We start from the raw sequence: 22088 nt of genomic DNA, 5'->3' as shown, positions 1-22088 counted from the left end.
TGGTTTAAGACTAGGAGACTGAGGTATGGGCGAGTCTTACAAAAACACTGTTCAACTTAAATCATAAACTTACCGGCTTTCAGATTCTGCTTGAGAAACATCATCTGTAACTGATCAGAAATAACCAATAGTTATAAACATTGTTGTGTGTGAAACAACAAATTTTACACATAATTCACAACATATTCAAAGCGCACTTCAAATGAAAGTTAAACAGAAATGTTCAAGAAAACATTAATAAATATGCCAAACTATTTTCTGATCCATATTCAGGGGATTTGTGAATGTCTCAAATCGAAGAAATAAAACAGTATAGCAAATACATATCTAAAATATCTCACAAAAAAATGTTTGACCACACAGCAATCGTTTCATTGCAGTAAGATAAAGTAAAGCTCAACTGGGTCAGTTATTAAAATAGGAAGACCATGGAAGTAGCCTATATAGAGGAACAGAAATGAGTTAACACTCACTAAGCCAATGTGAAAAGGCAGGTTTTTCTGGCTTAATAGAAATAGAAAAGTACTATAAGGATGAAAACTGACAAATAACTCCAAAGATGTGGTGCAACGACAAATGTATCCTCTTTTTACCTGAAACTACAAGAAGCTTCTAAGGGCCATATACGATTTTGCATCCATGCAGGAAACGCATTCTATATGATCATAGTGACATTTACAAAGAAAAAAAGTCACCCTAAGTCAGAACATCTTTGAAACCGATGCTATTTACTCTGTTACACCAGTAGATCAGAAGAGATTTCATAAAATGAATATGCCTTCTATAGTTTTAGTACATGGTAAAACAAATGTAACCCTAAGGGAGACGGGTATGCCCAGACTGGGGTTATTGCCTACTGTGCTGTAAAACTTGACATGCACCGTACCAAAGAGGCCCAAAAAGTTTGGAACATGTCTGGAATTGCAATTGTATCTGTATGAATGGATGTGGCCTACCAGTTTGGGGTACACGGAACCCTGTGATGGAACCATGACTGATTTGCACATGGTTTCTCCCATCTGTAGTGGTATAGTGGAAATGGGGGGAGGGGGGGGGGAAGAACACATCTGTGACTCTTTTACATGGATTGTGAAGTCCATACAGTGGAAGAGTAGCATAACTTGTTGAGTGTGGGCTATTCATGGCACAGGACTAGTCCTGTTTACTAGCCAGTCACCCAGGCATGGAAAGACATGAACGTAACAATCATAGATGCACTGCTGCTATTGTTAGATACGGACTAAACACTCTAAGGGCAGTAGGGACGCCAAAAGGTAGTACTTTGAATCGGTAATGAACTGTCCTCACCATAAACATGAGGTACTGTCAGTGGCCCCCAAAGGTATGGGAAAGTGGAAGTGGGTGCCCTTGAGATTGAGGATCTCCATGTAGGATCTCCATGTAGTCTCTCACATTGAGTAGGGAAATGGAACAGGGCACAGTTATCATTTTGACGTGATGAGATTTAATACAGGAAATTGACCGCCCTGAGATGGAGTATTAGCTGCAATGTTTCATCGCTTTTAGGGCTGAGGAAGTAAAGAGATCTTTAGTGAATCCTTTTCATCTCTGCTGTCCTGGTACAAATTATCTTACATATGTCCTCCAATAACAGCTTGTGAAGTTCCTTGCGGATGTTGTGTGGATGATGCAGTAGATTTGGCAGCTTGGCATTATAAGCAGTAGCTGTGGACAAAGATGGCGAGCACCCACTTAGCTAAGGCTTTGTGCATATTTGGCAGGAATGGGGTCAAGCCATGCCCAGAATCCAGGCTCTGCACCTAACCACAGTGTCTGTCAAACTCTGTAGCCACAGGCAGGGTTTTGTGCCAACCTGACATGGTTAATCAGCAGGATGCAGGAGGCAGTAGGCTAATAGGCCCAGAGGGCTGCGAGCTGCTCACTGAGATTCAGGTCAAAAGCTGAAACATTGGTATCATAACCTGGATGTCCTGGACTCTGAGCTCTTGTGGAAAGGCACAGAATTGCATCATATTCAGGATTATGCAGATGAATTGTAGTGTCTTCGAAGGAGACAGGTGTGACTTCGACATGTTGATAGTGGACCTCAACAATGTTAAAAGGTTCACTGTCATCTGAAGGCGGTGGTTTATGACTGGTAAGGTGTGGTGTGCGGAGGCCTTCGTTCAACAGCCAGCTGTCTAGGTAGGAGAAGTATGCGACTGCCAGACCTCTGAAGGGCTGTGACCACATCATCACTTTTGTGAACACTGAGGGGAACTGGTGAGGCCAAAAGGGAGCACCGCAAACTGAAAATGCTTTTGGCCTTCTGTAAACCACAGATAGCGTTTATGGGCCTCCACTGCGGGAATAAGGAAATAGGCGTCCTGCAAGTCTGATGCTACCATCAAGTGTCTGTGATCTGAAGCAGATAGAACCTGGACCAGCGTGAGCATTTTGAACTTGTCCGTTTGCAAGAAGGCACTGGCAAAGACTAAGGTCTAAAATAGGACAGAGGCCTCTGTCCTTTTTTGGCACAAGGAAATAATATTCCCATGCTGGAACCCTCTCTATGGCAACTATGGCCAAAAGGACCAACACTTCCTGCTGGAAAATGGAAACGTGATCCTCTGTCAGCCATCTTGATAGTTTTGAAAGGTGCAGCGAGATGCAAAGAAATTGAACAGTAGAGGACTTTTGTCGGAACGGAATTCTTGACAGCCTTTAAGTAAATGGCAGCCCCCCATCATATGGGGTAACTGTGTATTTCAAATTAAAACCCTTACGCAGCTAAGAGGCTGTTGCAAGAGTGGTGGAGTTCTGAGCTGTGCGTTGTCCCTGGGCACTGTCTCCGGAAGCCATGGCCTCAACCTCAAAAGGATTGAAGAGGTAGTTGAGCTGGTGATGGCGTCTGGCATTATCTATATGCCAAACCCCGGCATAGGCACCAAAGAGACAATTTTGTTGAGAAAACTGCCTGGCAGGTGCAGAGAGACCCACTGAACAAGCTATAATATGATTCTCTTCAAGGGCTGAGTTCACCTTCTAACCTAAGAGGTGAAAGGCATCAAATGGCCTATCCATCAAGGATGCTTGAACATCCCCTGAGAAGCCCATGGTCCTCATCTAAGGATGGGGCCAAAGCACCATGATTGTGCCAACTGCCCAAGCAGTCCGTAATATCTGTGCTAGGTGGGATAACAAAATTATCTGCATCCCACCCCACCTGAATAGTCTGGGCTAAAGATGCCTGAAAGTCTTCAGAGACAGTAAGTAAGATCTGAATGGCCATGTTCCACAGAGCAAGGGTTTAGAACCCAAAGAGGATAAACTAAACTCAGGGAAACATTGGTGAAGGAAAATATGAGCTCGCATAAATCCCACCGTATGATTGGATCCGTGGTTAGGAGTGGTAGTAGGAAAGGTGTTAGATTTGACATTGCTGGTGACGGAGTTAGATGCTGTGTAAGAAAATCGGGGTCGCCTGTAGCCTACATTCTCTGGCGAGTGACTCGTCTATTGACCAGAGGTAAAGATTATTGGTTTGATGAAGAGCCTAAAAGCTCATCCATAAGGGCTTCAATAAATAGCATAAGAAGTTTAGTAGATGCCTGTACAGACTGAAGGACCTCCATAATAACATTTGTTTTAACCTCCACAGTTGGGAGCTGTAGTTCAAGGGCCTCTGCAGCTCATCTCATCACTAACGAAAATGATGTGCCCTCTTCCATGGCTGGACCACAAGGCTAAATAATAGTGTCTGGGATGGTGTTCAGACCGCTAGCATCCTGAAGCTCTTCGTACTAGCTTTCCTCATCCTATTATGGGACAAATTAATCCCTATTGTCACCATAAATCTGGCTTTAACTGGCAGTGCTGCAATGGGATCAGGGTGGGGCCTCACCCACGGTCAAAATAAGCTTTGTTCAGATTCAGAAAGCATTTAAAGTTGTGGATCCTCCTTCAGTTACAGCATCGAAATCGAAGTGAATGGAACAGATTGTGTCACCGGAACCGAATTTGGCATTGAATGCAGTGCAGAATCAAAGCTCGTTCAAGGTGCACACACTGTGCCAAAGGCAAATCCACCAGCGGTAGTCCTAATGGAGGCCCTTGCGGAACCCTAGTGACCGGAGGCATGCTAGAAAAACCAGTAAGTATGGAAAAAGTGTGCCGCATGGCCTCCCTAAAGGCCTTGATTTGCTGCGACGTTGCTGACAGACCCAGAAAGACAGATTGCATTGGAACCAATCTCGGAATCAGCTCCTTAGGAGATCAGTAGTGAGATTGTGTGGTATGCTGACACCCTTGCGTCTTCTCTTAAGTTTGAGTATGGAGGGAGGGGAGTGGTTTCTGCTTAGAACTCTTAAGCGTCTTTTTGGGCTTACCTGAAGACTTTCACTGCGACGAAGATCTGACCTGTGAGCAGTACCTTGCACTACCCTTCGAATGAGAACAGCATGGAGTCTTAGGGTGTTTTGCAAAGTAGACCTTTGCGATCATGTACGGCCTTCGGATTCATCTGGGCAAAGTCATCACAGGTTTGGAGTCATATCCTAACCCCAAAGACTAGAGGCACAACCAGAGGGGGGATCTGTCACACACATTTGTTAGACCAATCTTAAACACTGTTGTTTTAAGAGGCGAAATTTATTTTGCACACTGAAAAAAGTCTGAAGGCACAGAAAGGACGGAACTGATGTCAGTGTCCATAGGTGGTGTTTACATGTGGCTCCATTTGTAACTTCCGTAACACAGCAAGGTCATTGTAGAGCCACAATGTGCCACCTATTGGTGCGCAGAGCTACAGCTTTAGAGTTTTCAGGATCCAGTCTAACACATGGGGAATATTCGCACGGCGAGTAATCTGCGGTTAGAAGTATCTATCAAAAACATCACCTTTCTACCCTGTGCAATGTGGTGGGGTGGGGTAGCTACAAGAGCCTTCTGCCATTTGTCAAAAAGGAATGATTAAAAAACCCTGGCAACCTTAGGCAAGGCAGAGGGAATGAAAGGCCTTCATCTTTCAGAAACCTCAGGGAGCTACCAAATGAACTTACTCCAAACTCCCATTTATGCAATACATGTTCAGTCTATCCTGGTGTTTATGAACACCGCAAGAGAGCAAAGAAAAATGGACTTCAAAAATAGTACATAACTTCATTAAAAAAAACGTCAGCTGTTCCAGTGGCAAGACATTGGTATGTTGCTACATTGAGTTTTTATCCAAAAGAAAACAATGAAATTCACTGCTATTCTTTTTATGGGAAATGTAGCAACAGTTCCATCCTGACATACAATGGTACACAGATCACACTGTGGCACATCAGGCACCTTCTTGAACAGATGGGGCACTTACATAAATGGGGTTAACATACATTTTTGAAAGTGCTGTAATACTGCGACGGATGCTATAAGGCAATTCAGAGATTCTTGTGCAGGTGGCCTTAACGTGGGCCTCTACTTAAAGAAACGCAGGAACTAATCCGCCTGCACATTGAAATTAACAAAGCTTCACTCGCCAAATAGCCTTTAAAAAAGTTTACAGGGGCATCTGTATAGATTTGTGTACTCAAGAAGAGTACGTTTACTAGAGCGTTTCTAGCAGAGAGTCCTGGAAACAGTATCAGAGCATCAAACACAAGGCTATTCTGGTTGAAATCAAGTAGAAGCTGAGAAAGATCAATGGAAATCCAAGAAAGGGAGGTCACCATGCTGGTCCAGATGTTTGGGGTGAAGGCGAGAGCTGGTTGTCCCCTAGCATGGTTTCTGGAAAGTGTAAAGGAAACCAAGATAAAACTCTGGTCAAGGATAGCTGGGTGCTTAACATGGAAATCAGGCATCAATATGAGGTTTACTTCTAAGCAATAACACTTGTGCGGTCTGAAATCTTAAATGCGCAAATTCCGGTCTGCCTAGACTAAACAACACCTCTTTGATTGAAAGGAAATGGAGGAAACATTGAAACATGACACTCTTCACTGGCAAGATAGAGAAGGTCACTCATGAACTGTACACAATGTAAAGTCATGGAAATTGGTATGTAACCGTGTGCTTTACAAGTGATTCATTAAGTAATTAAATACATTGGTGTGATTTTGGACCAGAGGTAGGTGGCAGCTTAGCTGAGGAACCTAGGCAGGAATCTATACTATACAGAACCTGCAGTTTCTGAAGAGCTTTTTTGGGACAGAGACGTTGTGCATTTATTGATATACTATAGATATTAGGGGGAATTATGTGATCAATTCACAACTTTAGACACTGAAACTGAAAGAAATATTCCAAACGTGTTTTACATGCATAATCATTCACAACGCTAAACAGTGTACTTAAGAGAGAATTTGTTATGTGATCTCATCTCAAAATGATCCAGGGAAATAGAATGGAGGCCGAAATAACATATCTTTTTTTTTTTTTTTTTAAACACACCTTCTCCCGTAATGAGCCTGACCATCCCAAGTGTAAGCTGAGGAGATGGAACACCAGTGTGCTCTGCGTATCAGTTTACAAAACAATTTTGATGCTGGATTCTTCTGGTTGCTTTCAGTAGAGATGAGGAGGTCTAGTGAAGGCTTAGTGCAAGTGTTGATATTAGATTGGTCGGAATGCTATTAAAGCCATGATTAACATGAACAGGCTAGCTATGGGACGGCAGGTGCTGAGTAACTTTAGACAATAATGAAAATTCTGATGCCAGCTTTAAATCAGATAACCGGTTTTCAACTGAAAAGCGAGTAAACGTTCTATCATAGTGGACTCTCAAATCCTGCTCAGTTTGTATTTATGGCTGAGCAAATCTCCTGTACAAACCCATTTATTCATTCAGAACATGCCCAGCAAAAAGAATCAAACAAACAAAAGAACGAACCAAACATGAAAAGATGATATTTTAACAAGCGGTAAATAAATAGAAGTAAACCAGACTAAAATACATCTAATAGCAGGCACTGGTAATCTCATACAGAAGTAACACAAATATTTGTTTTTGTTCACACAATTAGGGATTCACACTTGATAACCGTAGTCTCATTAGAAATGGTCCTACTTAAAACTATGCTTTCCACAAACAGAAAAAGCAAATTAAAAGAAGTGGAAATACACCTTTGCATTCTAAGTGTAACAAAATCCATTCAAATAAGAGAAATATTGCTATGGAATTAAATGTTTAATTGTGATACTGATATGCTTTATTATCAATAGGTCTACAAGTTAGAAATACTAAGTAGCTGCCTATTAAAAGCTCATATTTGTGTCCAAATTATCCAAAGGATAGAAGGCATGAGCAGGTTACAACAGATTTTAAAAGTTATTTGTTCAAAAATAATTATCTTTACAGGTTTGTGGTGTTGCATTGTAACTCGAATTCAAACACACCACGCAAAATTCCAAGCATGTGATGGATATGTTTTTGAATATACACTAAAGCAAAACACAGCACAATAAACAATACAAAATAATATGCCAGGCAGCCACTTGTGTAAAAATAATATGTTTGGTGCATCATATTTTAAGTTAGTTTCAGAGTACCTTTCCCTGAATTTCTTGCGCTAGATGTCTGTTTGGGAGATTGTTGAAGTTCTACATCCATATGGGGATATGCATGAAGGGACAGATGAAACAAATCAGAAAGTAAATGATGTTAAACCAAAACAAACAAAAAAACAACATCTATGGAAATTATTTTCGAAAAATATTTAACCAGTAATGCCTTACTGTGAGCACATTAACAAGAAAAGTTGAATAAATCTTTAGCAAATGTAAACTTTAAACAGTTTTGCGGCATAAATTATAAACAAGCATTGAAAATGCAATAGGTCTCGCCTTTGATTAAGTTAAAGCCATTTGCTTTGTTAACGGCATTGTATAGCAAAGCAAATTGCTTTAATATAATGAAAGGCGAGACCTATTGCATTTTTAATGCTTGACTCACTTTGACATATAAATGTAATGCGGCAAACACATTACAAAACCATTTGAAATGTATTTGAGCTAGTCAGGCTACTTCTGAATCCTTATTAAAGCAAACGGGGGCAGAATCAGCAAGTTTAAAAAAAATAGAGGATTTTACCAAATTATGATTAGCGCTCTCACGTTTCTTGGGTTCATGAGCGAGTAGCTCATCCAGGTCAGATTTTAACTTGGCATCCTGGAACTATTTCTGCTATTATTGCAAAATCAGGACTGCAAGTCCCACAAAGCTTACCAAAAACACAGACTGGAGAAAGTGCCCAGACATGGACCTCGAAAACTTGAAAGCTCTATCTTATTCAAGTGCAGCACTTCCGGACACGGAAAACAGTAACAAATTGATGGTATAACTGTGCGCTGCCCATATAAATGTATTTCATCTTTTAATGGTGTTCCCGGGAATCTTTTTTGATTGATTTATACTAGGCCAATTATAGCCAGTACGTAAAAAATGTAGCTGACGTCATTCATGTACCCTATATTGCACAGAAGTCTATTAACATCGATTTGGAAATAAAGTTTTCTCTTTGCCTTCTCCTGTATGCCAGGGCACCAAACATGCGCCAGAAACGAGCGTCAGAGAGAAGTCTCTTACTCTGAAGATGAGAGCCCCTGAAGGGGAGATGCAGGTTTTACATGAGAAGTGAGAACCAGCATGAAAAATATTTTTTAGCAAAATTGCTGTTTAGATAAATTGGTCTTTATTCGAATTCATTGGTGCCGGCAAGAACTAATGAGGATAAAAGGTAATTACTTCAGTCTAAACAGGGTCTCATAGCACTGTATCGATTGCTAGGTAGATCTACTCTTACGATAATACTGCATTGTATTTTTGTGGCTACCACCTGCACAGCACAGTACATTGTTGAGGTAATCTAGGCAGTGTGGTATATAAACAAGTAGGAAACCCTGCCGCGCCTGCACTTTGTCTTCCTGGCTCGATACAGGTTGTAGCAAGGCAGTTTGGTGAAAATAATTAATTCATAGCGGGACCGCCTGGATAGGGCTCGTCAGCAATGGCCCTTATTTTCGTTCAAACACTGGGACAGTGCCTCGGTGACGGTCTGCTCGTCAACACCAGTGGTGCAGTAAAAGTACCCTGTGCTGAGTGCTCTAATGTAAACAAAACAACTGGGTCCACTACCTCTTGATTGAGTAATAAAAGGCATACATAAATGGGGTGCAGTGGGCCCTGGTGCCACAGAACCTGTTGCACTAATGAGAGGCATTCACATATTGAACTTGAATCCATGCAAAGTCTGTTGCCCTTATTTATTTATCCTTGCACTTTCATTTTTTTTTTTTTTGCAGTTTATGTAGCGTGAACTCGACCCGAAGGTATCAGAGCGCTTTACATGAGAACCTGTTGCATTACAGGCTGACACTCTCTCCATACCGGATTCGTTCCCTCTGCCCCTTCTCTTACCTGTCCCATCCATGTCTTCATACTCCTTGCTTAAGTCCTCTGCCTTCCCCTGCCCTTAACCCCAGCTCCTTTTCTCCCGCCAGTCACAGAAGCCCCCCGCCCCGGCGCTGCTTTCCCTGGCCATACCTGCAGGGGGTCGGGGCAGCCCACCAGCCTCATGCTATCCATATAGACCACTCAACCGCCTTTCGTCCTCCTGACAGGGTGACGGTCGCTTTCCCATGGCGGCCATCATCGCTGCATTCGTAATGCGTCACAAATAGCCTCCTGAAACAAGTCGGTGTGCAATTTGCGTTTAAGATTAATTTTGCAAGCGCTTGTTAGCACATCGGCCTTATCTCCTCTGTGGCTTGCAATTTCTAAATGTTGTTCAGCCTGCGGGAACATTTTCTTTGATATTCTCCATTATTTGTATTCTCGCATCCGTATTTGCTGAATGTACTGCCTGTTATGCGGATGGAATTCGTCGCATGATAATTAACCTATAAGTGAAAGGTGACTTTGGCGTTTTGAGGTTTTATTTTTGTAAATATTTTGGGTAACGGGGCCTGAAGTGCCATAGTTACATAGTTTTAATCAGACAGCAACGTGGACAGCATCAGTGTCTGGGGGTACTCCACCTCAGGTACTTTGAGAGGATCCCCCCTGTCGTTCACGTGGCCTCCTGTACCTCAGAAAACTTAGCTGCCTACGTGCATAATGAGGGGGCAGGGGCGCATGCGTGCGGTTTAGACCTCAGTCAACACGCAAGAATGTCGCTGTAAACAACAAGCGCGGCCCGTCATGGGAGAGACAGAATATGTGCACGCGGGGACTGCCTTTACTGGCGGCGAGACAAAAAAAGTCCCCCAGTGTATCATGCCACCAGTAAAGCATACAATCCCCGCAAGCACATCTATTGTCTTGTTTGTCTCCCCGCGTGCACACTGGAATCGTATTGATTCCAAAAGGTCCTCTGCATGGCAGAGCAGCGCATGCGCTGCTTTTCGCCAGGCCGAGACCTTAATAATGAGTTATATAATTAGTTAGGCAGAAACAGTTGGTTGTAGACTAGGCAACAGTTAGTTCAGTTAAAGATAGAAAGTGGTATTTGATTTAGGTATAGGCGCCACAGAGATTATTCGCATTTATCACTATGATGAAACCCAATATCTAACGGTGCTATAAGGTGAGGAGAACCACCCTACTCCTCTGGATAGGCCTCAGCCTTCTGTAAACAGTGACACTCCTTAGCACACGTAGTATTCGTGAAATAACATAAGTATGTTGCGTGTTTCCACCAAAAATAGACAAATTAATAAGCAAGAAAAAACAAAAAACATATAAAATCTTCTATCTTCTTCCTTGTTTTCTTTATTTGGTGTAAATTTTCAATAGTTCATTCCAGCCAACACGTGTTTCGTCGCAAATGGGGAAGTTGTCCCGCGACTTTCTCAAGGTTATTTTCCATGTATCTGTAGATTTTGTTGTGCGGTGATAATTCCAAACCGCAATGGATTCTGGTGTGACAGCGTCTATATTTCGAAAATGTTTCTCTGGTTCATATAAGTCCAGTTCTAAGAATCTTCTGGCTCATGTGTTGTCAATCGTAAATATTATTCATGACGCCGCCGTGTGACACGTAGCAGAGTGTTTTTTCTTGCTTATTAATTTGTCTATTTTTGGTGGAAACACGCAACATACTTATGGTATTTCACGAATACTACGTGTGCTAAGGAGTGTCACTGTCAATTAGTTCAGTTTAATTTAAGTGGAACAAGGGTTTTATTTATTAGGCTACCCTAACTTATCAAATCACTGCGGGAGAAGTGCTGAATGTGGGTAAACGGAAGTGTGCACATGTATGTGGCACAACCGCAATACTGATGATCTTGATACACGTCAAGGGTATGGCAGGTTTAGATCCGTGTGATTCTTTCCTTCAGAGATTAAAGCGACCAGGAAACAAACATGACCTCTGCCTGAACTGTATGCATGCTGTATACCATTTAGGGCAAAGCTATTGACATAGGGATAGGAGAGATTTTTTTTTCATTTTACTGGAAGGGCAATGTAATGGCCATCGCTGTACGTTCTCTGACACAACCACAAGTGTAAAGTGCCAATAATTTGCTGGCTGGTGCGAGCAGACTCAGTCGCTCCTACCAAGTGGTCAATAAGAAAGACGGCAGTGAGTGAGCCCTACATCAGTTGTGCTGTAGCTCCAGACATTCTCTTGAATGATCCAGTCTGAGAATCAGGACCCTCGTGCATACCAAGTGCAATGCATATTTGGAAAATGGCACAGTAAATGTACTTTTGGTAAACTGGTTCTTTTTTGTTTTTATCCAAGTTGATTTAAATTTTTGTACTGTACATCTACATTGTTTTTTACAGGAATTGTTCATATTTCCTGAAAAGATCGAAGTAAAATATCTAAACAATAATTTGGAGAAAAATAAGTTAAGGTGGACTCTAATGTGACCGAAAAACTAAACCTGGGCAGTGATAGAAGCAGCTAGATGTAGTCAATATTAAAAAAATGTGAACCTCATCGAAGCAACCTGAAAAAAGACTTGCATCTTTGAAAATGTAATAGGTGGCACTGCAGATAGTACTTAACCATTCAATGAGCTTCCATACAACAAAAAACTTGCATCTTCTCAACCTATGTCATTTTCGTAGAGTTGTGCATTCAAATGTATTCATTAGAAACGTTTGTGAATGTTGTGGAAGTTTAGTTGTCTTACTATTAAGAGGATGGAAAATTATTGCTGGTTAAATAAGCCTAAAGTATGTTGACAGTTGGCCATCAAGCATGGTAGAAGATCCATAGTATCCAAGACGTTAATTTTTTAATACCAAGCAATACATATCTGGATCGTTAGATATTGTAAAAAAGCAAAAATCACAAAATCAAAGTACTCTTTGAAACAAAACAGTAACAGTAATAACCTTCATACACATACAATGCTTGAAACGTGATTATACAATAGCATAAAAATATATTGTGGGATAACAATTATTGGCATATGTATGACATTGGACTTTCAGATGCTCTGGATAAGCACAACATGTCCAACAATTTGCACTTACCATCTCTATCTAATGCAGGTCCACCCAACTGAAATCCACTTTCAATTACTCTGTCTGGACTGCTAAACATAGACACGCCTTTTAGCTTACTTGCCCCATGGTATGGTGGAGAGGATAGTTGTTTTTGCTTTGTTCCATGTTCAATTATTAGATGAGAGCATCTGTATTAATGAATAAAAAAAGAACACAATTCCAGGATTGGAGTAACAATTTTGTTTCACATGTCCATGTTTTCTTGACTATTTCTTAAAAAATCAACACAAAAATGATAGTGTTTACCATTTGAGTACCTTTATCATCGTTTTACTAGTTAAGAAATAGCTTAACTGTTAAAAAATGCAACCGCACACAAGTTAGTAAGTCCTTACATTTCTTTATCAGATTTTATTTTCTGCAAAACAGGCAGCAGCATTCATTTTAGCACTTAGCAGATTGCATGTATATCGTCTTACCTAATCTTATTACCTAATCTACTGTAAATTACTGAGTGTGTTCCTTGTGGTCCTATTCTCTGTGGCACATTGGCCCACCTCTTTTGTTTAACTTCTCTTGCAGTTGAAGACATGGTAAAAGGTCTATGATTGGTAGTTCGGAGTAATGCATCTCTATTCAGCCACTCAGCTGTTGCATTAGCACACCATGACAATTAAATGTTATGGAAATGAAAGAGATACAAAGTTTCAATTCTGTATCTAAGGTTGTGAAACACAAATATTTCCAGCGCTAATAAGAGCACATATGATGCTATTCAATAGCAGTCATTTTCTTACATTGCACCTCCTACTATTTAATTTACACCTCAGCCATTAAAGAACAAATGCAATTTGGTACTTGCCACTGAAGCAAATAAGACCGAAAGGGAGGGATAGGATAGTATGGGAGATGTACAGATTATAGATACAGTGGATAACCACCATTTAGAAGTAAAGTGACAGATAAGTAACTTTATCACTGGGGGTCTTCTATAAATTAACAGGCTTATAGTTGTACACTGGAACAGTGAATATCCAAAAGAAGATGGCCAAGGAGGATCAAGTCTTTACTGGAACAGGTTATAACCACCAGATTACCCTTGAGCACTGTTCCCTTTAAGGTGCACGCAAACACCAGTGCGCACCACTATGCCCTTGAGCGTGCAGTGCTGTATGTGTGGCGCGCACACACATCCCCAGAGAGCGTTCGAGCTGCTGCCTTTAAAAGGCGAGCAGCCCGAAAAACGGGCATTTCCTGGTTGCGGAGAGGCAGCTTGTGGGATCAAGGAGGGAGCACTTGATTTATTTCTTTTGTTTTGCAGAGTGAAGCTGTGGGGCACATTGTGTGCTTTTATTTACGTATTCTTGTTAATTGCAGCGCCGTCACGAGCTGCGATTAACATGAATACTTTCACAAATAGCCGTACTCTACAAAACAAAAGAAATGCAGCAAGTCTACAAACACGGCTAAAGTCTGCTGTGCACAGGTCAGGCCCTGCTGGCTGCGCATCTCCATACTTCACAAAGCGTAACTTTTTTGTGGAACTAGTTTCAGCTTAGTGTTCCGAAGTGCTCTGAAGTAGCATGCTAGCGATATAGGGGGCACCTGTATACAAAAACATTGCTTCCAGGTAAAGAATTGGGATACAGTACTATTTCAGTTCTGTGCTTGTGGTTTCCGGTCATTTGATGTTGCCCTCTTCCTATTGATTCGTTGCTTACTACCGTTCTCCTTCGTGCGTTCATTCCAAGCTCTCGTGAGAGGGTGTCCTGATCAGCACTTGAAGAAACCCGGTGTGCACAGGACGTCATGTAGACATCTCATTGCCTCAGCATGTGTCCAGAGATGCCTCACAGACAAGTAGACCACTAGTTAGTTATTCAGCGCTGCGGCATCCAAACTCAATGTCATGCGGCCTGTACTGTATTAAAAATCTGTAATTAATGAACGAATACCAACTGTCAAGGCTCAGAATACAGCAATTAACGTGCCAAATGTAGGGTGACAATGAGGTGCTGCGCTCGTGAGAGTATCTCACATGGATGGAAACCATTCGTCGCCCTTTTGCTTATTGTTCGATTCACGTGGGACTCTGAATTATTCGTTTCCGGGGCCGTGGTTGGACTGGTTTGGGAGTGTTAGTTTCTTACAGCAGGCCAGCTCCGAAGCTAAACGTGTTTTTTTCGTTGCAACTTTATGTACATTTGTCTATTGACACATTGTTTCCAATTCGATTTTACCATGCGTTTTAGTTTCTGTTTTAAAGTGCCACCAGTGAGGTATTTGTGTATGTGTTTTTTTGTTGTTAGTGTGTTTTATGTGTCTCTTTTCCCGTTTGTGATGTCTTTTCTCACTCTGTCTCGGGGTCCACATATTGATATTCACTTCACGGTGAAATACTCACCGAATACAGGCCACAGTCACGTTTGCTCTGTTCCATTTGTGTCCAGGGTGTTTCTGCGGTTGAACGACTTATTTTGTTGTTCTCATCGCTGTCACTTAAGTTTGCAACAGAACACGTGTGAAGAAAGAAGCACCTCCTTCCAGCGTGGATTGCTGGAGTAAAGTCCAGTTCATAACCGGTAAGGCCAATGCAGAGCAAACACCAAGGCTGGAGCCCAAGCAGCGTACATATACTTCTGGGCGTGCTCGGAAACAACATGACTAGATGGGCCTAGTGGCCGAGATTTGCAGTTGTTTCCTATTAATTGGCACCACTTTTGAAGGGACGTTTTCAACACATTCCTAGCAATGCACCTTGACTCGGAGTGAAGAGCCAATGACAATTGTTTTGAACTGTGTGAGCTTTATAGCTAACCTGCGCATTTCTTTTAATTTTCACTGTACGACACGTAAAACCTGCAAGATACAATTGTGTTGTGCTGCTACCATTTATATATATACTTTTTCCTTAATTTTTAACATTCTTAACCAGCACTCTGATGCCAGAATAAATTGGCAATTCAGCTGTAGTAAAGTTGAACTGCCATGTTTGCTAAAAGGAGTGTTGCGCATCATTGCCATGGTGGCTAGTCTTGTGCCATCTGTGTGTTTTTGTGCAGCACACGCAGGCCACTTGGCAGCACTGAGATTTTACGTTTGTGAGGTTCTACCACCTTCTTCGAGAGGTGGTTGGGACTTAGATTCAGTGCCGTATTAATGTTCCATGCTTCGTGGCTCTATCCTCTATTAACCCTTGGCGGGCGAAGGTCATTAGTTGAATAGGCCAGCAGTTGTATCTTTGCACTCAAATGTTTTTACCTCCATTTTTCTACATTTTGAAGCATGAGGGGTGCGATAAGATTTGAGCTTCCTAATCGGATAGTATGGTTGAAGTGAAGTGCAGATATATTTTTTTACTTCATTTTATTTTTGTTCTACTGGGAGCCAGTGGTGCTCTTCAGATGTCTATGTGATGAGAGCAGATTTAATCCAATTGAAGCAAATCTGATCGTCCCGCTTCTGGATTCTATAGGGTTTCTGTGTCTAATTTTTTGTGGGCTTCGGCATAGAATACATTGCAGTAGTCAAGTTTTGATAGAATGAAAAATCTTTTTAACTGCCTATCTTGCTTTTTTTGCAATAAAGGACAACCTTTATAAGCATCATGATTTGCAAAATGCTGATTTATATGATCATTGAAATGTAGCAAGTAAAGGTGTGTCAAATCAGGTATCTGTGTTCCATTATTCTAGAACGGGGACTGTAGTGTGTCCAAGCTCCTAAGGCCAGCAAAGGCTAGGGTAAAGCTGAAGCTGTCCTGATCAGTGACTTAGGATCTTTTGAGGTCTAAGCAGCTCTCACTTATCCACAAGTTGTTTCTGAGACACCCCTTGATCTTGCTTTGATCCTTTGTGTTTTCTGATTTGTAGTTTAGTCCTCATATATTTGAATTGCACTACGTACTGCACAATTAGGTGTTACAAGGGTCTCGCGCAGACACTGAAAAGTAGTGAGGATAGTCATGAGTTTGGTGGGGCACTAGAAGATATTGGATATGTTTTACTGATGAATGTCAAGTTCTAACCTTCTGACAGGAGCAGGTGTGAAATTAATGCATCTATTGCTCATAATAAACATCTAGTGTGTTAGAAAAACCCCACTCCCACACCGGAAGGGTGGTAATGGGATTTTCCCAGACATACACTGTGGTAGCTTGGCTCGAGCGGTCGGGGGTCAGGCACCGTGCTAAGCATACGTCATACCCACACAATAACCATGCGTGCATCCGTTCCAAAAACGACACTACACCTTAAAAATTATACTGAAAATATATCTCTTTATTTTCTTTTCTCTTAGTTGCTGATTAAATAAATAATAATACAATCACAGTACACAAGGCTTTTCCTGTGGAAGGGTAAGTCAAATAAATAACATCTTAACGATTCAATAAATAAGGTAGATCATAAATAATCAAGGCATAAATATAAGTGCATTACATGAAAGGCAATTAAATATTATAAGGCAATAAATACTGCGAGACAATAAATACTGTGCGACAATAAATACTGTGAAACAATAAATACTGTGAGGCAATAAATACTGTAAGGCCATAAATACAATGAATACAATAAATACAGTGCTCTCAATAAATAATAAAAGCCAACAGTGACACTTGAAAATCAGTTCACATTCCTGAGGTACTATGGGATGATTTGACCCAATCCCAGCTTGTAGAGATTTGGATGGCCTGAGGGGTATACTCCCTGGCTTGGACAAGGCTGAGGCCTAAACTGAGGTAGATCAAGGGGGAATCTAGAGATCTGGCTCTCCCACACTACACAACCCCTCTGTATTAGACTCAGCTCACCCCTGGCACTATCAAGCTGGTTCCAGCACCTCTCTAGCCTCTAGGATGGTCTCTTAGGGCTTCACAGGGCCTTAGGCGCCCTCTATTCCACTTACTGCCCTTTTTATTAAGTTCCGACGCCGCTGGAGTCGTGTCGACGCCGTGAGGCGGCTCCGGTTCGATGTCGGCGGCCTCGGCTCAATGACAGTTCTTGTCGACGCCGGTAGGCGGTTCCGGTCCGATGTCGGCGGCCTCGGCTCGATGTCGACCTCCGGTTCGATGACGTCGGGCAGTCTTGGCTCGATGTCGACTTCGGGCGGCTCCGGTTCGATGACGTCGGGCGGCCTCGGCTCGATGTCGACTTCCGGCGGCTCCGGAGTGCGATCTCCACTCCCGACCTCCGGTGCTCCTTTCCTCGGGTTCCGGCGACTCCGGAGTGCGACCTCCACTCCCGACCTCCGGCACGATTCTCTTCAGGTTCCGGCGACTCCGGAGTGCGATCTCCACTCCCGACCTCCGGCACGCTTCACCTCGGTCTCCGGCGACTCCGGAGGGCGGACTTCACTCCCCCGTCGATGCCGCTCACTCGACCTCGGGTGACTTCCTCCTCGACCTCTGGTACTCTCCACGACCTCCGTCGGCGCCCTCTCTCGACCTCTGGCGGCTCCGGGTACGACGTCTGCTTTCCAGTCAGCGCCGCTTCTCCACCTCGGGCTCCAGGTCTCCAGGCTTCACGGCGTTGGACTTCAAGAAGTTACCAGTAACCAGGTCAGGAACTTGCTGTTCTTTACTTTTAAGGCCTGTTCCTGCTGTCCAGGTCCTTAAGATGGTTTTCTCTTGCTTTCTCCCACACAGGGCTCCAGGCTGGGCTCAGTCAGTAGGGACTAGTATCAAGGGTGGGTTTATGGACCCCACTCCAGGCACAAGTTTCCACCCCTGCTGCCTCACTCCTTCCTCCTTCAGGTTTCTGCTCCTCTCTCTTCACCAGTCAGGTGCCAACTGCCAGCTCCAACTGTCAACTCTGACTTAGCTTCCCAACATTCTAAACCGCCTCCAACTGTCACAGGGTTCCAGAATGTTGCAGAAGGTTCTAGTAGGTTCCAGTGATGTCACAGGTGACAATGGGTGGCCTCCATTTTGTGCTCCAGGCCCTCAGACAGAAGTTCCAGGGGTAGATAAAATGGCTCCCTGAATCTGCATCAATACTAAAAAGTCTGGTGGTTCCCAAAAAGTAAAAAATACTAACAGGGTTTGAGGCAAAAGTGGGACAAAATAAATAATGATGAGGAGGGACCACCCAAAGGGCTGACAGGTCTAACATAGTGTCATTGATGTTAAAATAGGGGATCATGACAAAGGTTCTTCTGATGGGCTCACAATGTTTTGTGTGGGGGTTCATGAAGGAAGGTCTGTGACCTATATTGGATGCCGCTGAACTTGTGCTACAACAGAAGTCTTTGAGTAACTTTCTGAATTTGGAGGAAAAACATTGTTTTTTTATGTGTGGCGTGACACATAGCATTTTAAATTTGAGGGCGCAGTCGCATGCTTATATATGTTAGACAATTTTAGCGTGCTGGTGCTGCCTCATTGGCGGGGCGCCTCAATTGCAGTATAGTCAGGGGGCGCTAGAATGCATGACTGATAGACCTGGCATCTTGTTATGGGTCTCCCTTCCATTTTTTTGCTGTTGCTTCATGTGTTTTTGCTGGTTATAGATGCTTTGGGCACTGTGCCACTGCCGTCCAGTGCCACAGTGCAAATGCTCCCTATGGTAAATTGATGTATGGATTAGTGACTCTATGATTGGCTGGTTTGGTTTACTTGTCAGACCCTAGTACAGTGCACTGAGTGTGCCCAGGGCTTGTAAATCAAATGCTGCTGGTGGGCTTGCAGCACTGGTTGTGCCACCCACAGAAGCAGCCTGTAAAAAAGGGTGTCTCAGGTCTGCCATTGCAGAGCCTGTGTGCAGTCTGCTACTGCCATGCTGACTGGCCAAGGGCACCCACTTGCCAGTCCCTAAACATTCCCTTTTCTACATATTAGTCACCCCTTTGGTAGGCCCAAGGGCAGGGTGCATTGTAGGTAAAAGGTAGGACATGCCCTGATGTGTGTGGCATGTCCTGATAGTGTATTACAGCCATTTTCGTTTTTCACTATTGCAAGGCTGCCTGTTCCCCATAGGCCAGAATAGGCAGTTTGATTATAACATCTTATAATCCTAACTGACTCAGGAAACTAGGTAGAAATCGGGTTTAGTATGCCTGAACTCAGAATGATAAAATACATCTTTTAGTGAAGTTGGTTTTAACATTCTGTGTTCGAAAATACCACTTTTAGAAGTAGGTATTTTCTTGCCTAACTATCCAAGCCTGCCTCTGCTAGGTTGTGTATTCCTTTTCTGGAGTTTGAGTGACAGGGGCTGGGGGATTCCAAGAGACAGGGTGAGTCAGCACTGGGGTGATAGAGAGATCTGCATGTAGACGGGTGGGAGGAGTTGCACATGGGACCTGAATAGGGCAGTGCCTTCCCTTCACAATGCTGGCTCCACCTCCTGTGGTGTGTCTGATGTCCCTGGCCTACACTGTGAAAGGAAAGAAGGAGTCTTGTCAACAAAAGTGATCCAGGACTGACCAGAACTGGTTTGGACTAGGCAAAGGCCTCTCTGCCTTCAGATAACAAAGGGAAAATGAGTATAAAAGAGGGGACCCAAACTCCAGAACTTTAGATCACTTTTGGGAAACAAGAAGAACCTTTGCTGAGGAGAGGAACCAGAGAAACTGAGGAAGAGACTATCCCTAAGCTGAGTGGTGTTTGGTGGATTGGCCTGCAGTGGTTGCCTGGCTGCCAAAGAAAGGAGAAAGGCCTCTGTGCTACTTTCAAATGAACTTGTAAAGGATCTCCAAGGGCTTGAGATAGAGCTTGCCTCCTGCTGAAGTCTGAGGGACAACAGACTTCACCCACCAGCTTCCCTGAGTTCTTTTGAAGTGCCTGCTGTTGTGCTGGGCCTTCCGAGTGGCTGCGTGTCGCAAGGAGCTGGAAGCGTGACTCGCGAAGAAGCGTGTCGCCTCCACAGCCGCAGTCGTCGCATCACTGAAGAAGGGTGTCGCTGCTGCAGCTGTCGGTTCGCCTCGCAAAAGTGCCTCGCATCGCCGGAGAAGAGTGTCACCGTCGCAGCAGACGCCATCGCATCATCAGAGGAGCGTGTCGTTGCCGCAGCCGCTGTCGTCGCATCACTGAAGAAGGGTGTCGCCGCTTCAGCTGTCGCTTCGCCTCGCAGAAGCGCCTCGCATCACCGGAGAAGAGTTTCGCCGTCGCAGCAGCTGCCGTCGCATCACCGGAGAAGTGTGTCGCAGGGCCTGTCGCGGCTAAGAAGAATCGTTGAGTTGCCGCACGGTCGTCGGGTGTGCACGCATCGTGTCGCATCAAGAAGAAGACACCATTTTGTTTCATTGCACCGGATCTTCATCGCATCACGGCGTTGCTGGTCGCATCGCCACGGAAGCGCAGTAAGAAACCGACGCATCACCTCTCCATGCGGAGAAGAATCGACGCATCCCCTATGCAGCAGTAGGGACCTGACGCATCACCGTTCTTGCATGTAAGGAACCGACGTATCACCTTCCCTACAACACTTTCGTTGTATAGCGTAACGCATCCAAAGGTACATTGAACTCAAAGTGTCACATTTTACATCTAAAGAGAACTAAGCTATTTTCTACCATTTTTAAGTACAGTATTGTGGATTTTTGTCATTTGTGGTCGTGTTAAGTCTATATAAAGATACTTATTTTTGATATACAACTTGTGTGGTGTCCATCTCTAGTGTTGTCACTGGGTTACTGTATGTGTTCACAAATGCTTTACTCACTGCCTCTAAGATAAGCCTGCCTGCTCGTGCCAAGCTACCAAGGGGGTGCGCAGGGGTTATTTTAGGAGTGTACCCCCTTACCCTGACTAGACGCAAGGGTTCCTATTTGGTCAAAGGTACCTACCTCTGATAACTCGAGACCCCTAAATCTAACAGTGACTAATGCATTTTAATACGGTGATGCGGACACCATCATTAAAATGTGTCATTCTAACGCCTGATGCGGCCGTGCCCTAACCCAGCCCTGAACCTGCGAAAAATAAAATTATAATAACTATGTTATTATAATTTTATTTTTCCTGCTCAAAGAGAGCATTTGTTAAAGTTTTCATGATAATCGCAGTGCCCGTCATGAGCTGCAACTACCATGAAAACTTTAACGAGTGCACACAATCGCCCCGCAGCCCAGCTCTATTAAGAAAAGAAATGAAGCAACATAGCTGACAAGGTTTCAAATTGCTGTGTAGGACTGTTTCAAACCTGCCTTTACACTGTTCAAGCAGTGCAGTAGGTGTGGAAATGCACAGTCTTTTCACTTTTTTTAAGCAAAAGTTTGGAGAGATATTTGGCGCTGCACCCACACGCGCGGTCTGGTTTCTGGCGCACATAGCCTTGGTTGCAGCGCACACAGACCTTGCACTGCTGCACACAGAGGAAAAAAATTAGAGGGAACATTGCCCTGGAGTATGAAGCACTACTTGCTACAAAATTTTGAATTCCATTTTCACATGGTTATGCTGCAGATTTCAGTCACAGAGACAGAAGCCATGAAAAACACAGTCATGTATTTAAGGCAGGAACCAAGCGAGGGCGTATGGCTTTTTGATAACATGACGATACATGGAGCGATGCGCACAGAGGTACTTCATGTTGAAACATTTTTCCCTAATTTCTTAACAATTAGCCACAAACAGCTGTCTTATCTTCTTAAAACTATTTCCCAAACTAGGTTAAAGATAGTATATAGGCTACATAGACTTCAGTAGTCTTAAATTGCAATTTCCAGAGCATAGAAAAACCCC

The 22088-nt window shown here is 43.3% G+C and overlaps 1 protein-coding gene across 11 annotated transcripts in view; it reads right to left on the bottom strand.

The window, feature by feature from the left end:
* Nucleotides 1-22088, bottom strand: part of ANKRD26 (ankyrin repeat domain 26) — a 1120330-nt gene that overhangs the window by 914212 nt on the left and 184030 nt on the right. For 7 of the 11 annotated variants that reach the window (XM_085653117.1, XM_085653121.1, XM_085653116.1 and 4 more), the window contains exons 6-7: nucleotides 12434-12594; nucleotides 74-110 (exon numbers count right to left, since the gene is read on the bottom strand). In XM_085653117.1, coding sequence (XP_085509243.1) covers nucleotides 74-110; nucleotides 12434-12594 — 198 coding nt within the window. Of the gene's footprint in view, nucleotides 1-73; nucleotides 111-7491; nucleotides 7543-12433; nucleotides 12595-22088 lie in introns of all 11 variants that reach the window. The other 4 variants (XM_085653113.1, XM_085653114.1, XM_085653120.1 and 1 more) reach the window with 1 other exon arrangement.

The sequence above is a fragment of the Triturus cristatus genome, chromosome 4_1, assembly GCF_964204655.1.
Source record: "Triturus cristatus chromosome 4_1, aTriCri1.1, whole genome shotgun sequence".
Lineage (NCBI taxonomy): Eukaryota > Metazoa > Chordata > Amphibia > Caudata > Salamandridae > Triturus > Triturus cristatus.
This window is presented reverse-complemented; position numbering and strand designations above follow the sequence as displayed.